Below are 19348 nucleotides of genomic sequence, written 5' to 3'. Positions count from 1 at the left end.
CAATATCTCAAGCTGAAATGTACACACACAGCTGAAGGAGTCAGAGGAACAACTCGTCATCCTCTTCCTCTCCCCAAAATAAACAGCTGTGCATATTTACACTTTTTTTTTTTTTCATAAAAAACAAAAAAGCACTATATACAAAATAGCGCAGAGGCCTATACAGCACACAAGAGTCATTTGTTTATGTGTCCGGAGCAGTGTTAAGCTGTGTGCAGCTGCCTATTTTAGTCAATGGAGATGCAATTGTTGCACAAATTTAAAAAAAAAAAAAAAAAAAAAAGAAGAAGGGAGAAGAAAATCTGCGCTGGTGATTTAAACAAGCAATAGCTGCTGAAAACGTATACGTATACCAGGTGCATCAGATAGAATAAAACAAAAGTGCAGTGCAAATATTATGCTATAATCATAAAAAACTGATAATTATTAAGCAAAATACTAAACAGTGAAAAAATTAGTATAAAAAAAATGTCCAAAGAAATACACCATGAAATGTATTAATCTGTGCACCTCCAAGGTGAGTATAAGAAAAAAAGAAAGAGTCCCAAACAATGACTTCTTGTTTGCTTGGAATAGAATCCAGGAATAGCCAGGGTGACACCCAAAGAAAGATCCAAACCAGAGGCTTACCGGAATTCCAGTGACCCCCTTATTCAGGGTATAAGAGCCATTTGTTCATGCATTTGGAGCAGTGTGGAGCTGTGCGCAGGCAGCCTGTATTCATCAATAGAGAACGAGCGGCTGTACAGACTCAACTGCACACCTGCACCAACACAGACAGTGTGCGTTCAGGGCTGTACACCCCGTCCCTGCATGCATATCAAACTCAGATGTACGGGTGAATCTGTATGGCGAAAATATTCATATAAAAAAATGTCCAAAAATGGCTTATCGGAATTTCAGTGACCTCCTTATTCAGGGTGGTCAAAGCTCGCTCTCTCAGACAACAAGGATGAATCTCATGGAAGGAACAAATATCAACACAGGAACCTCTTGGTAACAATGGGGATGTATCCAGCAATCAAATGAGTTCCAACTCGCTCTCAGCAGACCATGGCATGTTTAAAGTTAATGCTCAACATAGTGTAATATTGTAAAACACCCTAATTTATTGTAAAGTATTGCACTTACATGGTTAAAAAATGGCAGAAACAAGGACAAGTCCTCCTCCAGTAACCAAAATGGCCAACGTTCAGCCGCGCATGCGCAGTAGCATGCGTACAAGCCGCCTGTCCTCATTTCTGGCATTTTTACATGTTTTCTTGCTGATCTCATTTGATTGCTGGATACATCCCTATTGTTACCAAGAGGTTCTTGTGTTGATGTTTGTTCCTTCCATGAGATTCATCCTCATTGTCTGATAAAGCGAGCTTTGACCACCCTGAATAAGGGGGTCATTGGAATTCCGGTAAGCCTCTGGTGTGGATCTTTCTTTGGGTGTCACCGTGGCTATTTCTGCATTCCTTTACAAGCACACAAGAAGTCATTGTTTGAGATTCTTTTCAACTTGGAGGTGCACAGATTAATACATTTCACTGTGTATTTTTTGGACTTTTTTTTTATATGAATAGTTTCGCCGTACAGATTCACCCGTACATCTGAGTTTGATATGCATGCAGGGATGGGTGTACTGCCCTGAACGCACACGGTCTGTGTTTGGGGCTGTGCACCTGTTCCCGCACGCATATCAAATGCAGGTGTGTGCGGTTGAGTCTGTACAGCCGCTCGTTTTCCATTGACTAATACAGGCTGCCTGCCCACAGCTCCACACTGCTCCAAATGCATGAATAAACAGCTCTTATACACTGTGTGGGCCCCTGCACCCATGTGAATGCACCCTCAAAGTTTTTTTTTTTTAAATGTAGGACTTACCTGCAACTAAGGCACTGCAGGGAACAAGTAAAGTATTCATCGGGAAAGAAAGAGGTGATGTGAACCTGATCATCTGGAATATCCCCAGAGAACCGCTCACTTAGACTCTGCAGGGAAAATACAACAAAAAAAATTCAATCCAACTGTGGGTATAGGATTGAGTACATGAAGGTTTTCTATTTGTGTGTGTTTTTTCTATTGGTTAAGCTAGATGGAGGGCCTCCCCGCCAGGAGAACACAGTGATTACTGCAAGAGGCTATACCAGCCACTAGTGATAATCGTATGTAGACTATTCAGCAGACATGTGCTTGATATAAGCATTATGTTATTTTTTTCTATTGTTTTCTTTGCCTTTTTGGAATTGTATTTGCCCTTTTTTTCCTCAAACTTTAATAAAAATTTGATAATAAAAAAAAAAAAAAAAAAATCTGGCAGGCTGGTTGTACCCAAGTTGATCAATTAATCAACTTCGGTACATTCAGTCTGCCAATACATGGTTCCAATCTTGGGTGGTTCCTGCTTAATCGGCTGAGATTTGAACTGCCTATCTAACTTTAGCCACTGTTATTCTTTTCCAGTAAAGGCCTACTCAATATTGGATGAGAACAAGTGGCCACTTACAGGAGAAAGAAAAAGATTCTACTGCCAGTATCTTCAGGTGCAGAGGATCCCAGCGCAGGATAGATATGTATGCATATAACAGGTCATGTTCCACAAATGTTATATACTGTATCCTACCAATCATTAGGTAAGGTAGGGCGTAATGAGCACAGGGGGGCACCTTTGGACAGCAGCATTGTCAGTCTGGGGGGAATCTGTGCTAGCAGATTTATATACACTAACAAACCGAAGCCAACCTTCAGCTAACATTTTATAAGCAGTTACAGGTTTTTTTTCCCATTTTGATATAAAGGTTTTACATAAATAAAAGCTGATCATTGTAAGCACCCCTGCTGGTGTTAAATGGTTTGTCTCATCTTTGTAACTGATACATTTTGACGGACAGCTTGTTCTTTTAAAAAACAACAGACTTACTGGCTGGATTGCCAGATCTAAATATAAATATATATATATATATATATATATATATATATATATATATATATATATATATATATATATATATAAGCAGCCATCACATGTAAGAAATGGTAAATAAATGTTTCCTTTTGGGTTGAATACCACTTTAGGGTATCATTAGTGTTAGGGGGAGAGTTACAGCCAGGACCGTCTTTAAGGCAGGGCAAAAGGGGCAGCTGCCCTGGGCCCTGTCATTGTTGTGGGGCCCAAAGCAGCTACCTCATACTTGCCAACTTTCCCAGTTTAAATTCCCTCGTCCCTTGAGGCTGTGTCCTTCATATGTGGTATTCATATGTATATCATCCCCCCGAGGTCATATCCACCATCACCTATACTGAATGCTACTCACTGGGGAGATAAAGGGGCATGCTTGAAAGTCCTGCCTACAACTGTGGTCATTAAGCCTACCATCAGCCAGTTCTGCAAAGGTAAGCACATTAGTGGGGGGAGGGTAATGTGTGGTGTGCAGAGGTAGGCAGAGAAGGAATTACAGTTTGGCGTGCACAGGTGAGCAAGGTCCAGTCCATGGTGTGCAGCCAGTGAGGAGATGATGTGCTGTAACCTCTAGCAACCAATCAGTAAGCAGTAATGATATGCAGTAACCAATCAGTGAGCAGTATTGATGTACAATAATCTCTAGCAACCAATCAACAAGCAGAAATAATGTGCTGTAACCTCTAGCAACTAATCAGTGAGCCAAAATGTTTGCTGTAACCTCTAGCAACCAGTCAGTGAGCGGTAATGATACACTGTAACCTCCGGCAACCAATCTCAATCACTGTCTGATCTGATTCAGTAAACTGATTTTGAGTCTAGCTGCTATTTATTGTATGTCTCAGAGCAGGTGGACAGTAAAACTGCATGGGGGGGCCCAAAGAAAATTTTTGCCCAGGGTCCAATAAATATTAAAGACGGCCCTGGTTACAGCTAGGGTTATAGTTAATATGAAAGGTGCCTTCAAGTTTGGCCATCCATCTCTTATGCTGTGTACACACGAGCGGACTTTTCAGCATCAAAGATCCGACGGTCTTTCGACGGACTTTCAGACGACCGGACTTGCCCACACACAACGGACTAAGGCCCCATTCACACTAGCGCGTTTTTTGATGCATTTTGCAGAAATGCACGGGAATTTTTTAACATGGGTTCCTATGGAACATGTTCACATCAATGCTTTTTTGTATCTCTGCGTTTTTGGAAAGGGTCGGGGACTTTTTTTCATGCAAAAAGCAGCGTTTTGCATGTAATGGATTTCAATGGACAAGCATCAAAAACGCAAGTGCACCGTTTTTGCAGCGTTTTTGCAGCGTTTTTGGTGCGTTTTTGGTGCGTTTTTGCCGTTTTTTTTTTTTTTTTTTTTTTTTTTAATTTTTTTTTTTTGTAATTTTTTTTTAAGACTGTAAAAAAAAATGAAAAAAAAAAAAAAAAAAAAAAAAACGCAAATCGCGCCAAAAACGCGGCAAAAACGCGGCTCAAAAACGTGGCAAGCATGAAAAAAAAACCTCCAAAAACGCTCAAAAGCAACATGCATAGGTGTGAATCGAGCCTCAAGTCCGTTGGTTTGAACGTGATGACGTACGAAGGGACTAGAATAAGGACGTTCATAGCCAGTAGCCAAGATTGCACCCTTTTTTGTCCGTCGGACTAGCATACAGGCGAACAGATTTTTTGACCGGACTCAAGTCCGTCGGAAAGATTTGAAACATGTTCCAAATCTAAAGTCTGTCTGATTTTTGACAGAAAAAGTCTGCTGCAGGTCCGATGGAGCCCACACACAGTTGGATTGTTCGACGGATTCGTTCCGTCAGACCAGTCCAGTCGAAAAGTCCGGTAGTGTGTACAAAGCATTATGGTGATAAAAGTAACAGTGGTAATCACCTGGTGTTGAGAGGTAACACACTTTATTTCCAAGTCATACCTGTAAGGCTGTGAAAACGTGGGACAGTGGTCTAGATGAGCGAGTGGATGTATCCATGATTTGCTTCTTCACCCTATCCATTAACTGAGAGAAGTCAGTGGGTGGGACCACGGTCTTGGTTCCCACATAGTTGATTGAGCTAAAGGCTTCAGGAGGAGTCCCCAACTCATGGAACCGTTTTAGTAGGTCTGTCTCTGCTTGGCCACGGACCTTGCTTCCTGTAGGAAATGAGACAACATGGATAAGATAATGTAAGGGTGTCATATACCAAAACAAGATTAAAGGCTACACCGGCTAAAAACTGATATTTCATGAATATATGGACATCTGAGGGTGGAATCAATCACTTGCCAGTGACGAGGGAGAGGGGGGCAGGGCATTGCACAGAGCAGGTAAGTATAGAGATGTTTGTTATTTTTTTTTTTTTCCCTTCACGTTTACTTTAAGGCCCTTTTCACACGGCCTGTTTGTTGCAGCTTCTGGATTCCTGCGGCAAGAATCTGCGGATTCCTGCTGCAGAATTTGCATCACCCGCTCAGCCCATTCAAACTAATGGCGGGCTAAAAGCGGCCACTGCTGATTGCACGTAACCGCACACGGATCGCTTAGCTGTGGTTTCCGGGGCAGATTTCCGAGCCTGGATGCAGGCAAAATAGTTTTACTTGCCTGCTTTGTGCAATAGTATTGCAGAGAGCGGCCCCCAACCTCCTCTTCTGGGGTCTCCTGTTGGCTTCTCCTCTTCTCAGTTACTTCCTATGAAGGTGCACCTGCCAAGTTCACTCCTGAGCTGGGCTGTGTTCATCTATTAATGCACACAGCATGGCTCGGCCCAGCTACCTCCACACACCATTTGATAGAAAGCAGTAGAAGCAAATGGAAACTACTGGGAGGTTTTTACCTTAATGTAGGTAATGCATTAAGGTAAAAAAAACCTAGTTTTAGAAGCACTTTATGGAACGGATCTGAACAATGCTTTGTGCTGGCACTGACCAATCAGAATCTCTGCGATTCGTCCCAGAAGTGCTACAGAAAGAAGATGGAGAGTAGCGATAATTTCAAATCCCCAGACTGCTACATCTGCTGTGTGGGTACCGACAGTCCAGCATCCACGGAGGTAAGTATAGTGGGGACCTGGTGGGGTTACAGTGTTAGTTCACCGCTTCATTTTTTCTGAAAAAGTAAACACTTTAAAAGTACAATGCTGGGCAACAAAACAAGTAAGTTACTACCATCCAACAAACTGCAACTATGCTATAGTCCAAAATCCCACTCAGTTCACCTTAACTGGATCTCTTTGTAATCCACTGTATCCAAATTTCAGAGCCCTTCACATGTTGGATGGATTTGGCTGCTTCCCGATACCTGTCTTGTGCAACTTCATCCCTGTCTGCTTAAGGTGGTTCTAAAGCCTTAAGGTTTTTCACCCTAATGCATTCTATAGATTAAGGTGAAAAACCTTCTGTTCTGCATCCCCCCCTTTTTATTACCTGAGCCCAATCTGATCCAGTGATGTGCACGAGCGCAGCGGCTCCTGCTGCTGTCTCTCTCCTCATTACGACAGACTGATAGCAGCGAAAGCCATTGGCTCTCGCTGCTGTCAATCAAATCCTGTGTCAATGAACGCAGCAGTGGGGCCCAGGAGTGAGCCCGCACGGGTGCCCCCAGGGAAAGCAGCTTTCCCTGGGGGCACCGGATGAAGCGGAGGGGCCTGGAGCGCCGGGTTTTCAGTATGTATAAGAAAAGAATGAGCCAGTGGGTGTGTTCAGGAATATCTCTTCTGCAAAAATGGGTTCTCAGATCAGCAGATAAAGGGAGTGTGGTGGGCAGGGGCACTACAGCTCTGCCTGGATAAAAATGGCAAGAGCTGGTACGCAAGTCCCTGTATATAGCTCTGGGTTTCATTTTTTTTTTTTTTGCATGCCTAAAGTGATTGTAACTGTATTGGTACACTTGCAACAAAACAATTGAATACTGTCTTTGATACTTTTTTATTTGTAACAAAAGTTACATTTTCAGGACAAGCTTTTGGGTGTTCTTAGTGCAAGAAGGAAACACCCCAAAAGCTTGTCCTGAAAATTCAACTGTTAGTGCAAATAAAAAAGTATCACGCACAGTACACAATTATTTTTGTAAGTGTATCTTTAAAATGTACATTTTAGAAACCAGGGGTGTGGAAATAAAAAAAAATAAAATACTTTTCCAAGGGACTAAATCGGGGTCCCAATCTACTTGTCCTGATAAAACATTTTTTTTTTTTACCAAAACCATTTTTAAATAAGGTGAAGGGTTGATATTTTTTATTAGGCAGGGGTGCTTTTAGGAATGTCTGGGGCTTTTAAAAAACGAAAGGGGCTTAATGCTGATTTTACCTTTTAATGTTTTTAACATTGTGCTGTTTATCTCTTACTCACCTCCCTGTCCAGCACCGCACCCAGGACTAGCAGGGAGGGGAGAGACCTTGCAGTGTGACGAACACCAATTGGGTGCTTGTCAGGAAAGGGGAGTGTCAGGCTCAGTAGAAACGTATCTGCTGAGTAAATGAGGTTGCGGCCCCAACAAGAAAAAAAACCCACTTTATTCCTTCAGGTTACCCTCGCACATGGAAGCACTTGTGTACTTAGTACAAGGGCACGCTGAGCAGCCAAATCAAGCTCCAGTGTCTGTTCCGTTAACCACTTTAAGACCAGGTCTTTTTCTGACACTTTTTGTTTACAAGTGAAAATCAATATTTTTTTGCTATAAAAGTACTTATAATCCCCAAACCTTTTATATAGTTTTTAGCAGAGACCCTAGAGAATAAAATGGTCGTTGCAATTTTTTATGTCACATGGTATTTGCGCAGCAGTTTTTCAAATTTTTTGGGAACAATACACTTTCGTGAATTTTAATGCAAAAAAAAAAAAAAACACAACAATATATAACCCAATTTTTTGGTAAAATATAAAAGATGATGTTACACCAAGTAAATAGATACCTAAGATGTCACGCTTTAAAATTGCGCATGCTCGGGGAATGTCGACAAATTACGATACTTAAAAATCTCCATAGGCAACGCTTTAACATTTTTTTACAGGTTACCAGTTTAGAGTTACAGAGGAGGTCTAGTGCTAGAATTATTGCTCTTGCTATGTTTGCGGCGATACCCCACATGTGTGGTACGAACACGGTTTACATATGTGCGTGTGACCTACGTATGCGTCTGAGCACAAGCACGGGGGCGCTTTACTTTTTTTTTTTATTATTACTTTATTTAAAAATATATATTTTTACACTGTCCCTTTAATTTATTTAATTTATCACTTTCAAAAATGTAAATTTACCTTGTGATAACAATAAAACTTTACAGGTCCTCTTTACGGAGACATCTGGGGTCTACATGTCCCCAAATCTCTCCTCTACCCTTAAAAGCATCAAATAATAAAAATTTAAAAAAAACATTGATCTGATGCTTTCCAAAAAAAAAAAAATAGTTTACATCCGTCCTAAACCAGAAGGGACATCATGGCGTCGCTCCCGGCCTCCCAGATCATAGAGGTGAGGAGAGACAATCTGGTCTCTCCTCACCTCTATGGCCAGCCACGCAAACCGCAGGATTGTTTCCTGAGCTTGACAGTGAGTACGGTAAGCCTGAGAAACACCAGGGAGCGAATCAGCCACTTGGATCGCTTTTAGTGAAAAGAGAATCGCCAGCTAAAAATAAAGAAAACCCGGCAGCTTGCTTGCAAGCAGGGCTAAATGTAAAAAAAAAAAAAAAAAAAAAAAAAAAAAAAAAAGATTTGCGCATCCCTGAGAAACAAGTAGAACTTATCAGAGTACTTGTTTAAACAACCTTGTGATTACAGTTTGACCCTGTCTTCTTACCATAACCCAGCAGATCAGTTCGAGAAGTCTCTTGGAAAATTGTGAGAGATGGTCCAAGACTGGACAGTGTTACCTCCAGCCCACAGCGACTAGATAAGGCTTTTAGCTCAGGAGTGAAGAACTTCAAATAAGCCTTTGAGGCATTCCCCAAAAATTGGAACATGTCATTGTGTAACCTCTCTGCCCTTGTTCTATAAATCACTAGATCTGACACAGCCAGAACCTTCAGGAGGAGACGTAGGCGCTGGTTCTGTTTATCTGTGGCCCCCAGGAGACCTTCTGTATCCAGCAGCACCAAGGACAATTCTGGGTAGTATGCAGTCCATACCCCCACTGTGCAGGAATCCTGGGAGGGAGAGGTCCTGAAGATCTCCAGACCTCCAAAAAACATGTGGTTGAGCGTGTGCGATTTGCCATCTCCGGTATTACCGAAAATACTGAGAACTTTGACAGGTTCCTGTGGACTACATCCAAGTCTCTTGATAAAGTCAGCCACATCTTTTACCTGCAAAAAAGAAAATGGAATTATCAAATCACATTATTGAAAGTCATCCAAAGCAGGCAGTTCATATTGCATTTGATATGACCTTATAATTGGTAAAAAAAAAACAAAAAAAAAAACACACACACACAACATGACATGTTGTGCTTGTGTTATATTACTATATTATTCCTCTCATCCAAAAGGTAAACCACTGTTGTTCATGTTGGGGCAAAAAAAAGCACACCATTGTCCTGAGATTCCAAAAAGGATGTATTTGCAATACAGAATAACATATAAATACATTCAATAAAACACTAAGAACCTAAAAGTCTACATTATGGGTGGGGGCAATTTATAAAAAATGTTTAGGGTGACATCTAATCAGCGATAGCCATTGTCTTCCCAGTTCTGCTCAGATTCTGTGTGAGCGGCTTTGTCTTTGCACAGTCTCGGTCTCGCCTCTTTATCTGTATTTTTTATTTAGTTATTTGATACATTTTTTTTTTTTTTTGTTCATACTCTTCTCTAACTAGGATAAAAAAATAACAATGTATTTTTTCTCCATTCAGAGGACAAAGACCATACAGGGGTGGGTTTTACTATAGTGATTTCTATGATAGCCAATCTTAGGCCATTACAGCCATCACGTGATTGAGAGCCAGTCCTCTCAGCTCAATCTTATTAGTATAAGGCCAGGAGCTGCCAATGAGCTTGGTGTGCATGCTGGGAGGCACTTTCAGCACAAACGCAGAGCACATATAAGGTAATACAGGGTGCCGTGAAGGCATGCGTTTGCCCTGTTTTTAACTAATACAGTTAGACAAGTTCATATGGTTGGTAAACAGACTGGTTGGCGAGTTGAGCTGGGAGGTTTCTGGTTTTGTCTTGCATGCGCTGCCCTTCCATAGTTACATAGTTGGTAAGGTTGAATAAAGACAAAAGTCCATCCAGTTCATTAAGGTTAAACCACTTCTCTTCCAGTCTCATGGTGTTGCCCCGTGTCCTCTTACCCTCCCTGGGACTGAAACGTTTCATACTTACGCTGGGATCACTGTTGAGATATTTGTATAACGCTATCATATCTCCTCTCAAATGTCTCTTCTCCAGGGAGAATAAATGTAGCGCTTGTAGTCGTTCCTCATAATTGAGGTCCTCCAGTCCCCATATTCATTTAGTTGCCCTTCTCTGGATTCTCTCCAGCACATCATTTCTGGTGATTGGTGACCAGAACTGGACCGAATACTCCAGATGCGGCCGAACCAGAGTATTACAAAGTGGCAGAATTATCATTTTATATCTCTGGAGTATATACCCTTTTTAATGCATGTTAATATTCTGCTGGCTTTGGTTGCCGCAGCTTGACACTGCATGCTATTGCTCAGTCTGTCTTCTACTACAGTAGTCATCAACCCCGTCCTCAGGACCCACTAACAGGCCAGGTTTGCAAGATAACTTAAACACATCACAGGTGATATCATTTGCTGCTCAGTGATTGCAGTATTCTAGTCTGCATCTCCCCAAGGTAATACGTAAAACCTGGCCTGTTAGTGGGTCCTGAGGACAGGGTTGATGACCACTGTTCTACTAGGATCCATCCTGGAAGCCCCTAGGGGTTCTTCCCCTAATGAGTAGCTTGCATTTATATTTTTACCCCCCAAGTGCATTACCTTGTCATGTGCTCCAGTTTTAGATGGGGACAGGGGCCACTTTGTTTGTTACTGGTGTAAATATTGGTAAAGGGACACACTGGACACGTTTGCTGTCTTCGTGGTACATGCTCTGTGTCCAGTGTGCTCCTGTTCCTTTAAGGAGGATTGGGCTACCTCCAGGCCCACCTGCCCTCTATCTATCCATTAGAATGCATGGGCTTCCACTGTCAGAGACTCATAAATTTACAAGGGTTAGAACTGCAGGTAATACAGGGTGCCATGTAGGGGCCTTGCAGCTCACACAGGCTTTTGCAAATGTGTGCGGACTAAACCCCTGATTTTAACACATACTGTTGGAGAGGTTAATTTGGTTGGTAAGCAGACTGGTTGATGAATTGAGCTGGGATTTTTCTCTGGTTTTGGCTTATATATATGCAGCATCTCAGAAAAAGGCCCACTTCTATGACTCCACATACACTCACCGGCCACTTTATTAGGTACACCCTGCTAGTACTGGGTGGACCCCCTTTTGCCTTCAGAACTGCCTTAATTCTTCATGGCATAGATTCAACAAAGTGTTGGAAACATTCCATATTAACAATATAACATCACGCAGTTGCAGCAGATTTGTCGGCTGCACATCCATGATGTGAATCTCCCGTTCCACCACATCCCAAAGATGCTCTATTGGATTGAGATCTGGTGACTGTGGAGGCCATTGGAGTACAATGAACTCATTCTCATGTTCAAGAAATCAGTTTGGAAATGATTTGAGCTTTGTGACATGGTGCATTATCCTGCTGGAAGGAGCCATCAGAAGATGGGTACACTGTAGTCATAAAGGGATGGACATGGTCAGCAACAATACTCAGGTAGGCCGTGGCATTTAATTGATGCTCAATTGGTACTAAGGGGCCCAAAGTGTGCCAAGAAAATATCTCCCACACCATTACACCACCAGCCTGAACCATTAATACAAGGCAGGATGAATCCATGTTTTCATGTTGTTTACACCAAATTCTGACCCTACCATCTGAATGTCTCAGCTAAAAACGAGACTGAGACCAGGCAACGTTTTTCCAATCTTCTATCATCCAAGTGTGGTGATCCTGTGCGAATTGCAGCCTCAGTTTCCTGTTTTTAGCTGACAGGAGTGGCACCGGTTGGGTCTTCTGCTGCTGTAGCCCATCTGTTTCAAGGTTCCATGTGTTGTGCGTTAAGAATGGTATTCTGCATACCTTGGATGTAACAAGTGGTTATTTGAGTTACTGTTGCCTTTCTACCACCTCGAACCAGTCTTTCCAATCTCCTCTGACCTCTGACATCTACAAAGTCATTTCCTCCACACAAATGCCGGTCACTGGATATTTTCTCTTTTTCGGACCATTCTCTGTAAACCCGAGAGATGGTTGTGATGTGTGTGAACACCACTCCAGGTCAATCTCCCATCTCCACCTCAAATAAAACACAGACCAGGTGCTGGGCCCGCCCATCACAGATTCCAATGAGCAAAAAAGAATTCTGGTTGGGCGCACATCCAGAAAAAAATCACCTTTGTTTAAGCAAATCCATAAAAACCATGTCCAAAAACACAAATAGAGGGGAACAGCATCACCAGCTAATGCGTGTCACGCTTCCTTAGCGCTTAGTCACTACCTAGAGATGGTTGTGCGGGAAAATCCCAGTAGATCAGTTTTTGAAATATTCAGACCAGCTCGTCTGGCACCAAAAACCATACCACGTTCATAGTAGCCCATCTCTACTAGAGAGTTTGTTTTTTTTCTTGGGAATAAGCATGTGATCAGCACAGGGCCAATCAGCACTGACCAGACAGAGGGTCAGGGCTCCTGCAGCCTCATAGGACAGTCAGAGTAGAATGAAAACTCCTTCCACAAGCTTTAACCAGACACTGGTCACAAGACTGATATATACTGCTGATGAGAAAAGGTATTTAGCAGTTTATATTTACTAAAATACTTGCATTTCCATGTTCTGTGTACTGTGGGAGACCAGATATAGTGAATGCAGGTCCTGGGTTTAGTAACATTTGAAATGCTTGTTTACATCTAGGAGGCCAGGACAAGCAGGATTACTTACCTGATCTTCTGCTGCTGCTAGACCAGTCCCCACAGCCTCTTCTCCCATATGCTGACAGGGAAATACCTCTGACATCATTAAGACTGATGCAGAGACTACTGCCATATATTAAAGTAGAAATCCACCCTAACACTAAAATATCTACATCTACAGACATTGATGATCTAACACTAACCAATCTAGCCCTGTAAAGAAGAAATCAGTATACATACCTTTTTCTGCAGCCGATCTGACCCGATCTCCAGAGGCGGAAGCTCTGCAGAGGACACGGCCGACAACGGCTGAGAAATGAATGGGGAGTGACGTCACCACTTACTATAGGGCTTCTGTCGTCAGCCGTGTCCTCTACATCCGCCTCCACAGCGAAGCCGCCGCTGACAGCTCAACGTGGGATCAGGTCGGTTCGGCTTCAGAAAAGGTATATACAGTGGATATAAAAAGTCTACACACCCCTGTTAAAATGTCAGGTTTCTGTGATGTAAAAAGAATGAAACAAAGATAAATCATTTCAGAACTTTTTTCACCTTCAATGTGACCTATAAACTGTACAACCCAATTGAAAAAGAAACTGAAATCTTTTTTTTTTGGGGGGGGGGGGTAAAAATAAAAAATTAAAATAATGTGGTTGCATAAATGTGCACACCCTCCTATAACTGGGGATGTAGCTGTGTTAAGAATTAAGCATTCACATTCAAAACTGATGTTAAATAGGAGTCAGTACACACATGCCATCATTTAATGTGCCTCTGATTAACACCAAATAAAAGTTCAGCTGTTCTAGGAGGTCTTTCCTGACATACTACAGCAAAAGCCATGGTCCACAGAGAGCTTCCATAGCATCAGAGGGAGAGGGAGCACAACAGTGACATTACCAAGAACTGGATGTCCCTCCAACATTTCTGAAAATACGAGAAGAAAACTGGTCAGGGAGGCTGCCAAGAGGCCTACAACAACATTAACCACTTAAGGACCGGAAGGATTTGCCCCATTAATGACCAGCACATTTTTTGCGGTACGGCACTGCATTGTTTTAACTGACAATTGCACAGTCGTGCGATGCTGTACCCAAACAAAATTGCCGTCCTTTTTTTCCCACAAATAGAGCTTTCTTTTGGTGGTATTTGATCATTTCGATTTTTAATTTTTGCGCTATAAACAAAAAAAGAGCAACAATTTTGAAGAAAAAAACTATATTTTTTACATTTTGCTATAATAAATATCCAAAAAAATGTAAAAAAAAAAAATACGAATTTTTTCATTAGTTTAGGCCAATATGTATTCTTTTACATATTTTTGGTAAAAAAAAAAAAAAAAAAAAAAAAAAAAATCGCAATAAGCTTATATTGATTGGTTTGCGCAAAGTTTTAGCGTCTACAAAATAGAGGATAGATTTATGGCATTTTTATTATTTTTTTTTATTAGTAATGGCGGCGATCTGTGATTTTTAGCGGGACTGCGACATTGTGGTGGACAGATCAGACACTTTTGACACATTTTTGGGACCATTGAAAGTGCACTGGATTACTGTATAAATGTCACTGGCAAAGAAGGGGTTAACACTAGGGGGCGATCAAGGGGTTAAGTGTGTTCTAGGGGAGGTGTTTATAACTGTGGGCGGGATGGAACAGACTGGAGGAGGAGAAAGATCGCTGTTCCTAATCACTAGGAACAGCAGATCTCTCTCTCTTTCACTGTCTATCTGTTTTACAGTGACAAAAAAAATAAGACACTAGTAAAGTTAGCCCAATATTTTTTTATATTGTGAAAGATAATGTTACGCCGAGTAAATTGATACCCAACATGTCACGCTTCATAATTGCACTAGCTCGTGAAATGGTGACAAACTTTTACCCTTAAAAATCTCCATAGGCAACATTTAAAACATTCTACAGGTTGCATGTTTTAAGTTATAGAGGAGGTCTAGGGCTAGAATTATTGCTCTCGCTCTACCGATCACGATGATACCTCACATGTGTGGTTTGAACACCGTTTTCATATGCCGGCGCTACTCAAATATGCGTTCACTTCTGCACGCAAGCTCGTTGGGACAGGGCACATTTAAAAAAAAAAAATTTTCTTATTTATTTTACTTTTAATTTTACACAGATTTTTAAAATAAAAAATAAAAATTGGGTCACTTTTATTCCTATTACAAGGAATGTAAACATCCCTTTTAATAGAAAAAAGCATGACAGGACCTCTTAAATATGAGATCTGGGGTAAAAAAGAGCTCAGATCTCATATTTACACTAAAATGCAATAAAAAGAAAATGTCATTTAAAAAAATTATTTTAAAAAATGGCCCTTTAAGAGCTGTGGGCGAAAGTGATGTTTTGACGTCGCTTCCGCACAGCAATTGTATGGAGACGGGTGGGGGCCATCTTCCCCTCACTCGTCTCCATACCCAGCCAGTGACAGGACGCGATCGCCTCTGCTGGTGGCTCCGGTAAGTGGAGGAGGGCACAGGATCATGGCGGGAGGGGGGCCCCTCTCCCACCGCCGTTTAACGTGATCTCACATTGAATCCACTGCAGAGACCACTTTTATCTCTTAGCGGACCACCCGCTCAAGAAGGGGATACCGGGGTTATGGCAGCTAGCTGCTGCCATAACAACGATATCCTCCTTCAAACAGCCGATGTAAAACTGCGTCGGGCGGTCCGTAAGTGGTTAAAATACTGCAGTGTTGCTACAGAAGCAGCTAAACCTCTCCAATATTGGTCATAGATGTCAGAAACATGTCATGATAGACGTGTGTGACTAAACTATATTGTAACAATCAATTAAGCTCGACATGTTTCACAAAAATCGCTTCTTCAGGAGCTTTATATAAATTCTAAGGAGAGAAAGAAACAATCAGTAATTGTAACAAAATCGAACCATAGAAGTAGTAGTAAAGAGACTACTTACTTATCTATTATATTATATATAGTTCTATTTTGTTACAATACTGATCGTTTCTTTCTCTCCTTAGAATTTATATAAAGTTCCTGAAGAAGCGATTTTCGCGAAACATGTAGAGCTTAATTGATTGTTATAATATAGTTTAGTCACACACGTTTATCATGACATGTTTCTGACATCTATGACCAATATTGGAGAGGTTTAGCTGCTACTGTAGCAACACTGCAGTATTTTAATATGGTTTTTATCTCTATGTATTAATTGTTAATAAAAATGTATTGTTTATTTCTTATGATTGGTGCCTGGAAAGTCCATTTTTTCACTTTCTTTATTTGACCAATTGACGTTTAAGACGTGGCACTGTGCTACTTTAAGCTCCCACAGTTCCATCATGTGTTGGTTCAATCTCCTGTATTCTTCATATGTCTGGGCTATGGGGTAGAGTGGCAAGACGGAAGCCTTTTCTTATGAAGAAAAACATCCAGGCCCGGATAAATTTTGCAAAAATACATCTGAAGTCTCTGAAAGGCATGTGAGAAAATGTATTCTGGTCTGATGAAACCAAGGTTGAACTTTTTGGCCATAATTCCAAAAGAAATGTTTGGCACAAAAACAACACTGCACTTCACCAAAAGAACACCATACCCACCGTGAAACATGGTGGTGGCAGCATCATGCTTTGGGGTTGTTTTTCTTCAGCTGGAACAGGGGTCTTAGTCAAGGTAGAGGGAATTATGAACAGTTCCAAATACCAGTCAATATTGGCACAAAACCTTCAGACTTCTGCTAGAAACCTGAACATGAAGAGAAACTTCATCTTTCAGCATGACAACAACCCAAAGCATACATCCAAATCAACAAAGGAATGGCTTCACCAGAAGAATATTAAAGTTTTGGAATGGCCCAGCCAGAGCCCAGAGCTAAAGTCAATTGAAAATCTGTGGGTTGATCTGAAGAGGGCAGTGGACAGAAGATGCCCTCACAATCTGAAAGATTTGGAGTGTTTTTGCAAAGAAGAGTGGGCAAATATCACCAAGTCATGATGTGCCATGCTGATAGACTCGTACCCAAAAAGACTGAGTGCTCCAATAAAAAAAATGGTTCTTCACCAAAGTATCCGTTTAAGGGTGTGCACACTTCTGCAACCATAGTATTTTACTTTTTTGTTTTTACTTCCCTCCACAAAAGATTTCAGTTTATTGTTCAACTGAGTCGTACAGTTTATATGTCACATTAAAAGGTGGAAAAAGTTCTGAAATGATTTATCTTTGTCATATTTTTTTTTTTTACATCACAGAAACCTGACATTTTAACAGGGGTGTGTAGCCTTTTTATATCCACTGTATACTGATTTCTTCTACAGGGTTAGTGTTAGATTGAGGATATCTGTAGATACAAGGCTTTTAGTGTTAGGGTGGACTACTACTTTAAAGCAGAGTTCCACCCAAAAATGCAACTTCCGCTTTAAGGGAAGGTGACCCCCTGACATTTTTTTTGTGGGGGGGGATACCCTCTTTTTAGAGGGTCCCAGCTCCCACTTTCTCCTGGCGCACCGCGGCGCCGGAAGTCAGATCACCTCTCCCCCCTCCCTCTTGGAAATTATCTGGGACATGTCACAGGTCCCAGATGACTGCATGGCCAGTCACGGCTTGTGCATGTGCAGTGCGTGCCCGGCTGTCAAGCCACAGCCGGGCGCCCACAGTGACAATGACGGCACCGCATAGAGGAGGGAGAGACGAGCGTGGCTTTGTTCCCCTGCATCGCTGGACCCGGGACAGGTAAGTGTCTGATTATTAAAAGACAGCAGCTCCAGTATTTGTAGCTGCTGACTTTTAATTTTTTTTCTTTTAAGCGGAACTCTGCTTTAAGAGGGACAGTCTACTGCCTGAGCATGAGGGGAGCCCAAGACTGGGTAAGTAAGGGTTTGCATAGAGTTGCAGTTGGGGGGGGGGACGGTAAAACCAGGCGGCTGCAAACATGGCTGGACAGGGGGGTGTACACATCACCCACAACAAAGCAGGATTCTCCTTTTCCTGGAGTCCATCCTTCTATCCTCTGATCTTTTATTTCCAGGAAAACAAATCAGTTTGGTTAGTGCAGGAAGTTAGTGCAGGTCTCCGCCATGCATTGTATTGTTATGATTCCAGGGAAGTCACGTGTTGGATGAGATGACACAATGATGGAGATCATCCTCTATCCATCCTCCATTGTAGTCACACACTGACATCATCACCCCTACAGTGTCAGCACAGCACACTTCTCACTCCATAATAAACACAATTAGTACACCCGATGTACTAACCCAACAATGATTTGTGTATACAGATCACACACCGCCCACCTACCTGCAGGTTCTCCTCCTCATCCACCAGCAGGAAGCTGAACTCCTCCTCCTCCCCGGTCGGGGCCTTCTTTGGGGTGAGGGGGTCCCCCAGCAGTACAGCGGACATGGTATCGGAGGGATCACAGTCCGGGGACTCGATGGACACACATTGGACTCTGTACTTTCACTTTCTATGTTTACATTACGGACCGGGCGGATGCACTGCCATCTAGTGGTGACTTCGCTTATTACAACAATGACGCCTGGGGTCTTCCTGTCCGGGCCTCAGTCCCATCACATGACACCAACTTCCAATAACATTCTATACAAATACCAGTTCATTACCAGAGGACACATATAGGAAATCGAAATAAAGCTAAAATATATGACATTTCTCTTCTTGGTTTCCTGTATATTTTTAGTAAACGTTCACTAAAAATATGCCGATAACCGAGAAGAAAAATGTCATATGTTTAAGCTTTATTGTAAAACCTCTGCGCTCAGTGTGAAACGTAAAAATGGAAATAAAAAACAAAATCCCAGTTTATTTATGTAGTGAAAGATTTTATGGTTTTTGCACCAGTTAACTTGTGTTAATTCGTTTATAGACTTAGTGCATCTGTTTAACCACGTCAGCCTAGTCCCTTTAATCCAGGATAAATTAATATGTGTCCTGGATTAAAGGGATGATGTGGCAACCCTACTTCAGCCCCGGAAGATTTTACCCCCTTCCTGACCAGAGTACGTTTTACAATTTGGCACTACGTCGCTTTAACTGACAATTGTGCCGTCGTTTGACGCTGTACCCAAACTAAATTTGCATCCTTTTTTCCCACAAATAGAGCTTTATTTTGGTGTTATTTGATCACCTCTGCGTTTTTTATTTTTTTGCGCTATAAACAAAAAAGAGCGACAATTTTGAAAAGAAAAAAACCATATTTTTTACTTTTTGCTATAATAAATATCCCCAAATTTAAATAACGAATCTCTTCATCAGTTTAGGACGATATGTATTCTTCTACATATTTTTGGTAAAAAAAAATCGCAATACGCGTATAATGATTGGTTTGCGCAAACATTATAGCATCTACAAACTATGGGAAAGATTTATGGCATTTTTGTGGCATTTTTATTATTATTTTTTTTCTTTACTAGTAATG

At 41.6% G+C, this 19348-nt stretch overlaps 1 protein-coding gene across 1 annotated transcript in view; it reads right to left on the bottom strand.

Moving 5' to 3' along the window:
* LOC141107922 (zinc finger FYVE domain-containing protein 1-like) overlaps positions 1-18431 on the bottom strand; it is a 50067-nt gene extending 31636 nt beyond the window's left edge. Inside the window, exons 1-4 of the mRNA XM_073598986.1 lie at positions 18211-18431; positions 8733-9237; positions 4872-5089; positions 1873-1979 (exon numbers count right to left, since the gene is read on the bottom strand). Coding sequence (XP_073455087.1) covers positions 1873-1979; positions 4872-5089; positions 8733-9237; positions 18211-18315 — 935 coding nt within the window. The 5' untranslated portion in view covers positions 18316-18431. The remainder of the gene's footprint in view (positions 1-1872; positions 1980-4871; positions 5090-8732; positions 9238-18210) is intronic.
* Positions 18432-19348: the final 917 nt, after the last annotated feature.

This window comes from Aquarana catesbeiana, linkage group LG09 (assembly GCF_042186555.1).
Source record: "Aquarana catesbeiana isolate 2022-GZ linkage group LG09, ASM4218655v1, whole genome shotgun sequence".
Taxonomy (NCBI): Eukaryota; Metazoa; Chordata; class Amphibia; order Anura; family Ranidae; genus Aquarana; species Aquarana catesbeiana.
The sequence above is the reverse complement of the archived record's forward strand: the minus strand, read 5'-3'. Positions and strand labels throughout refer to the sequence as shown.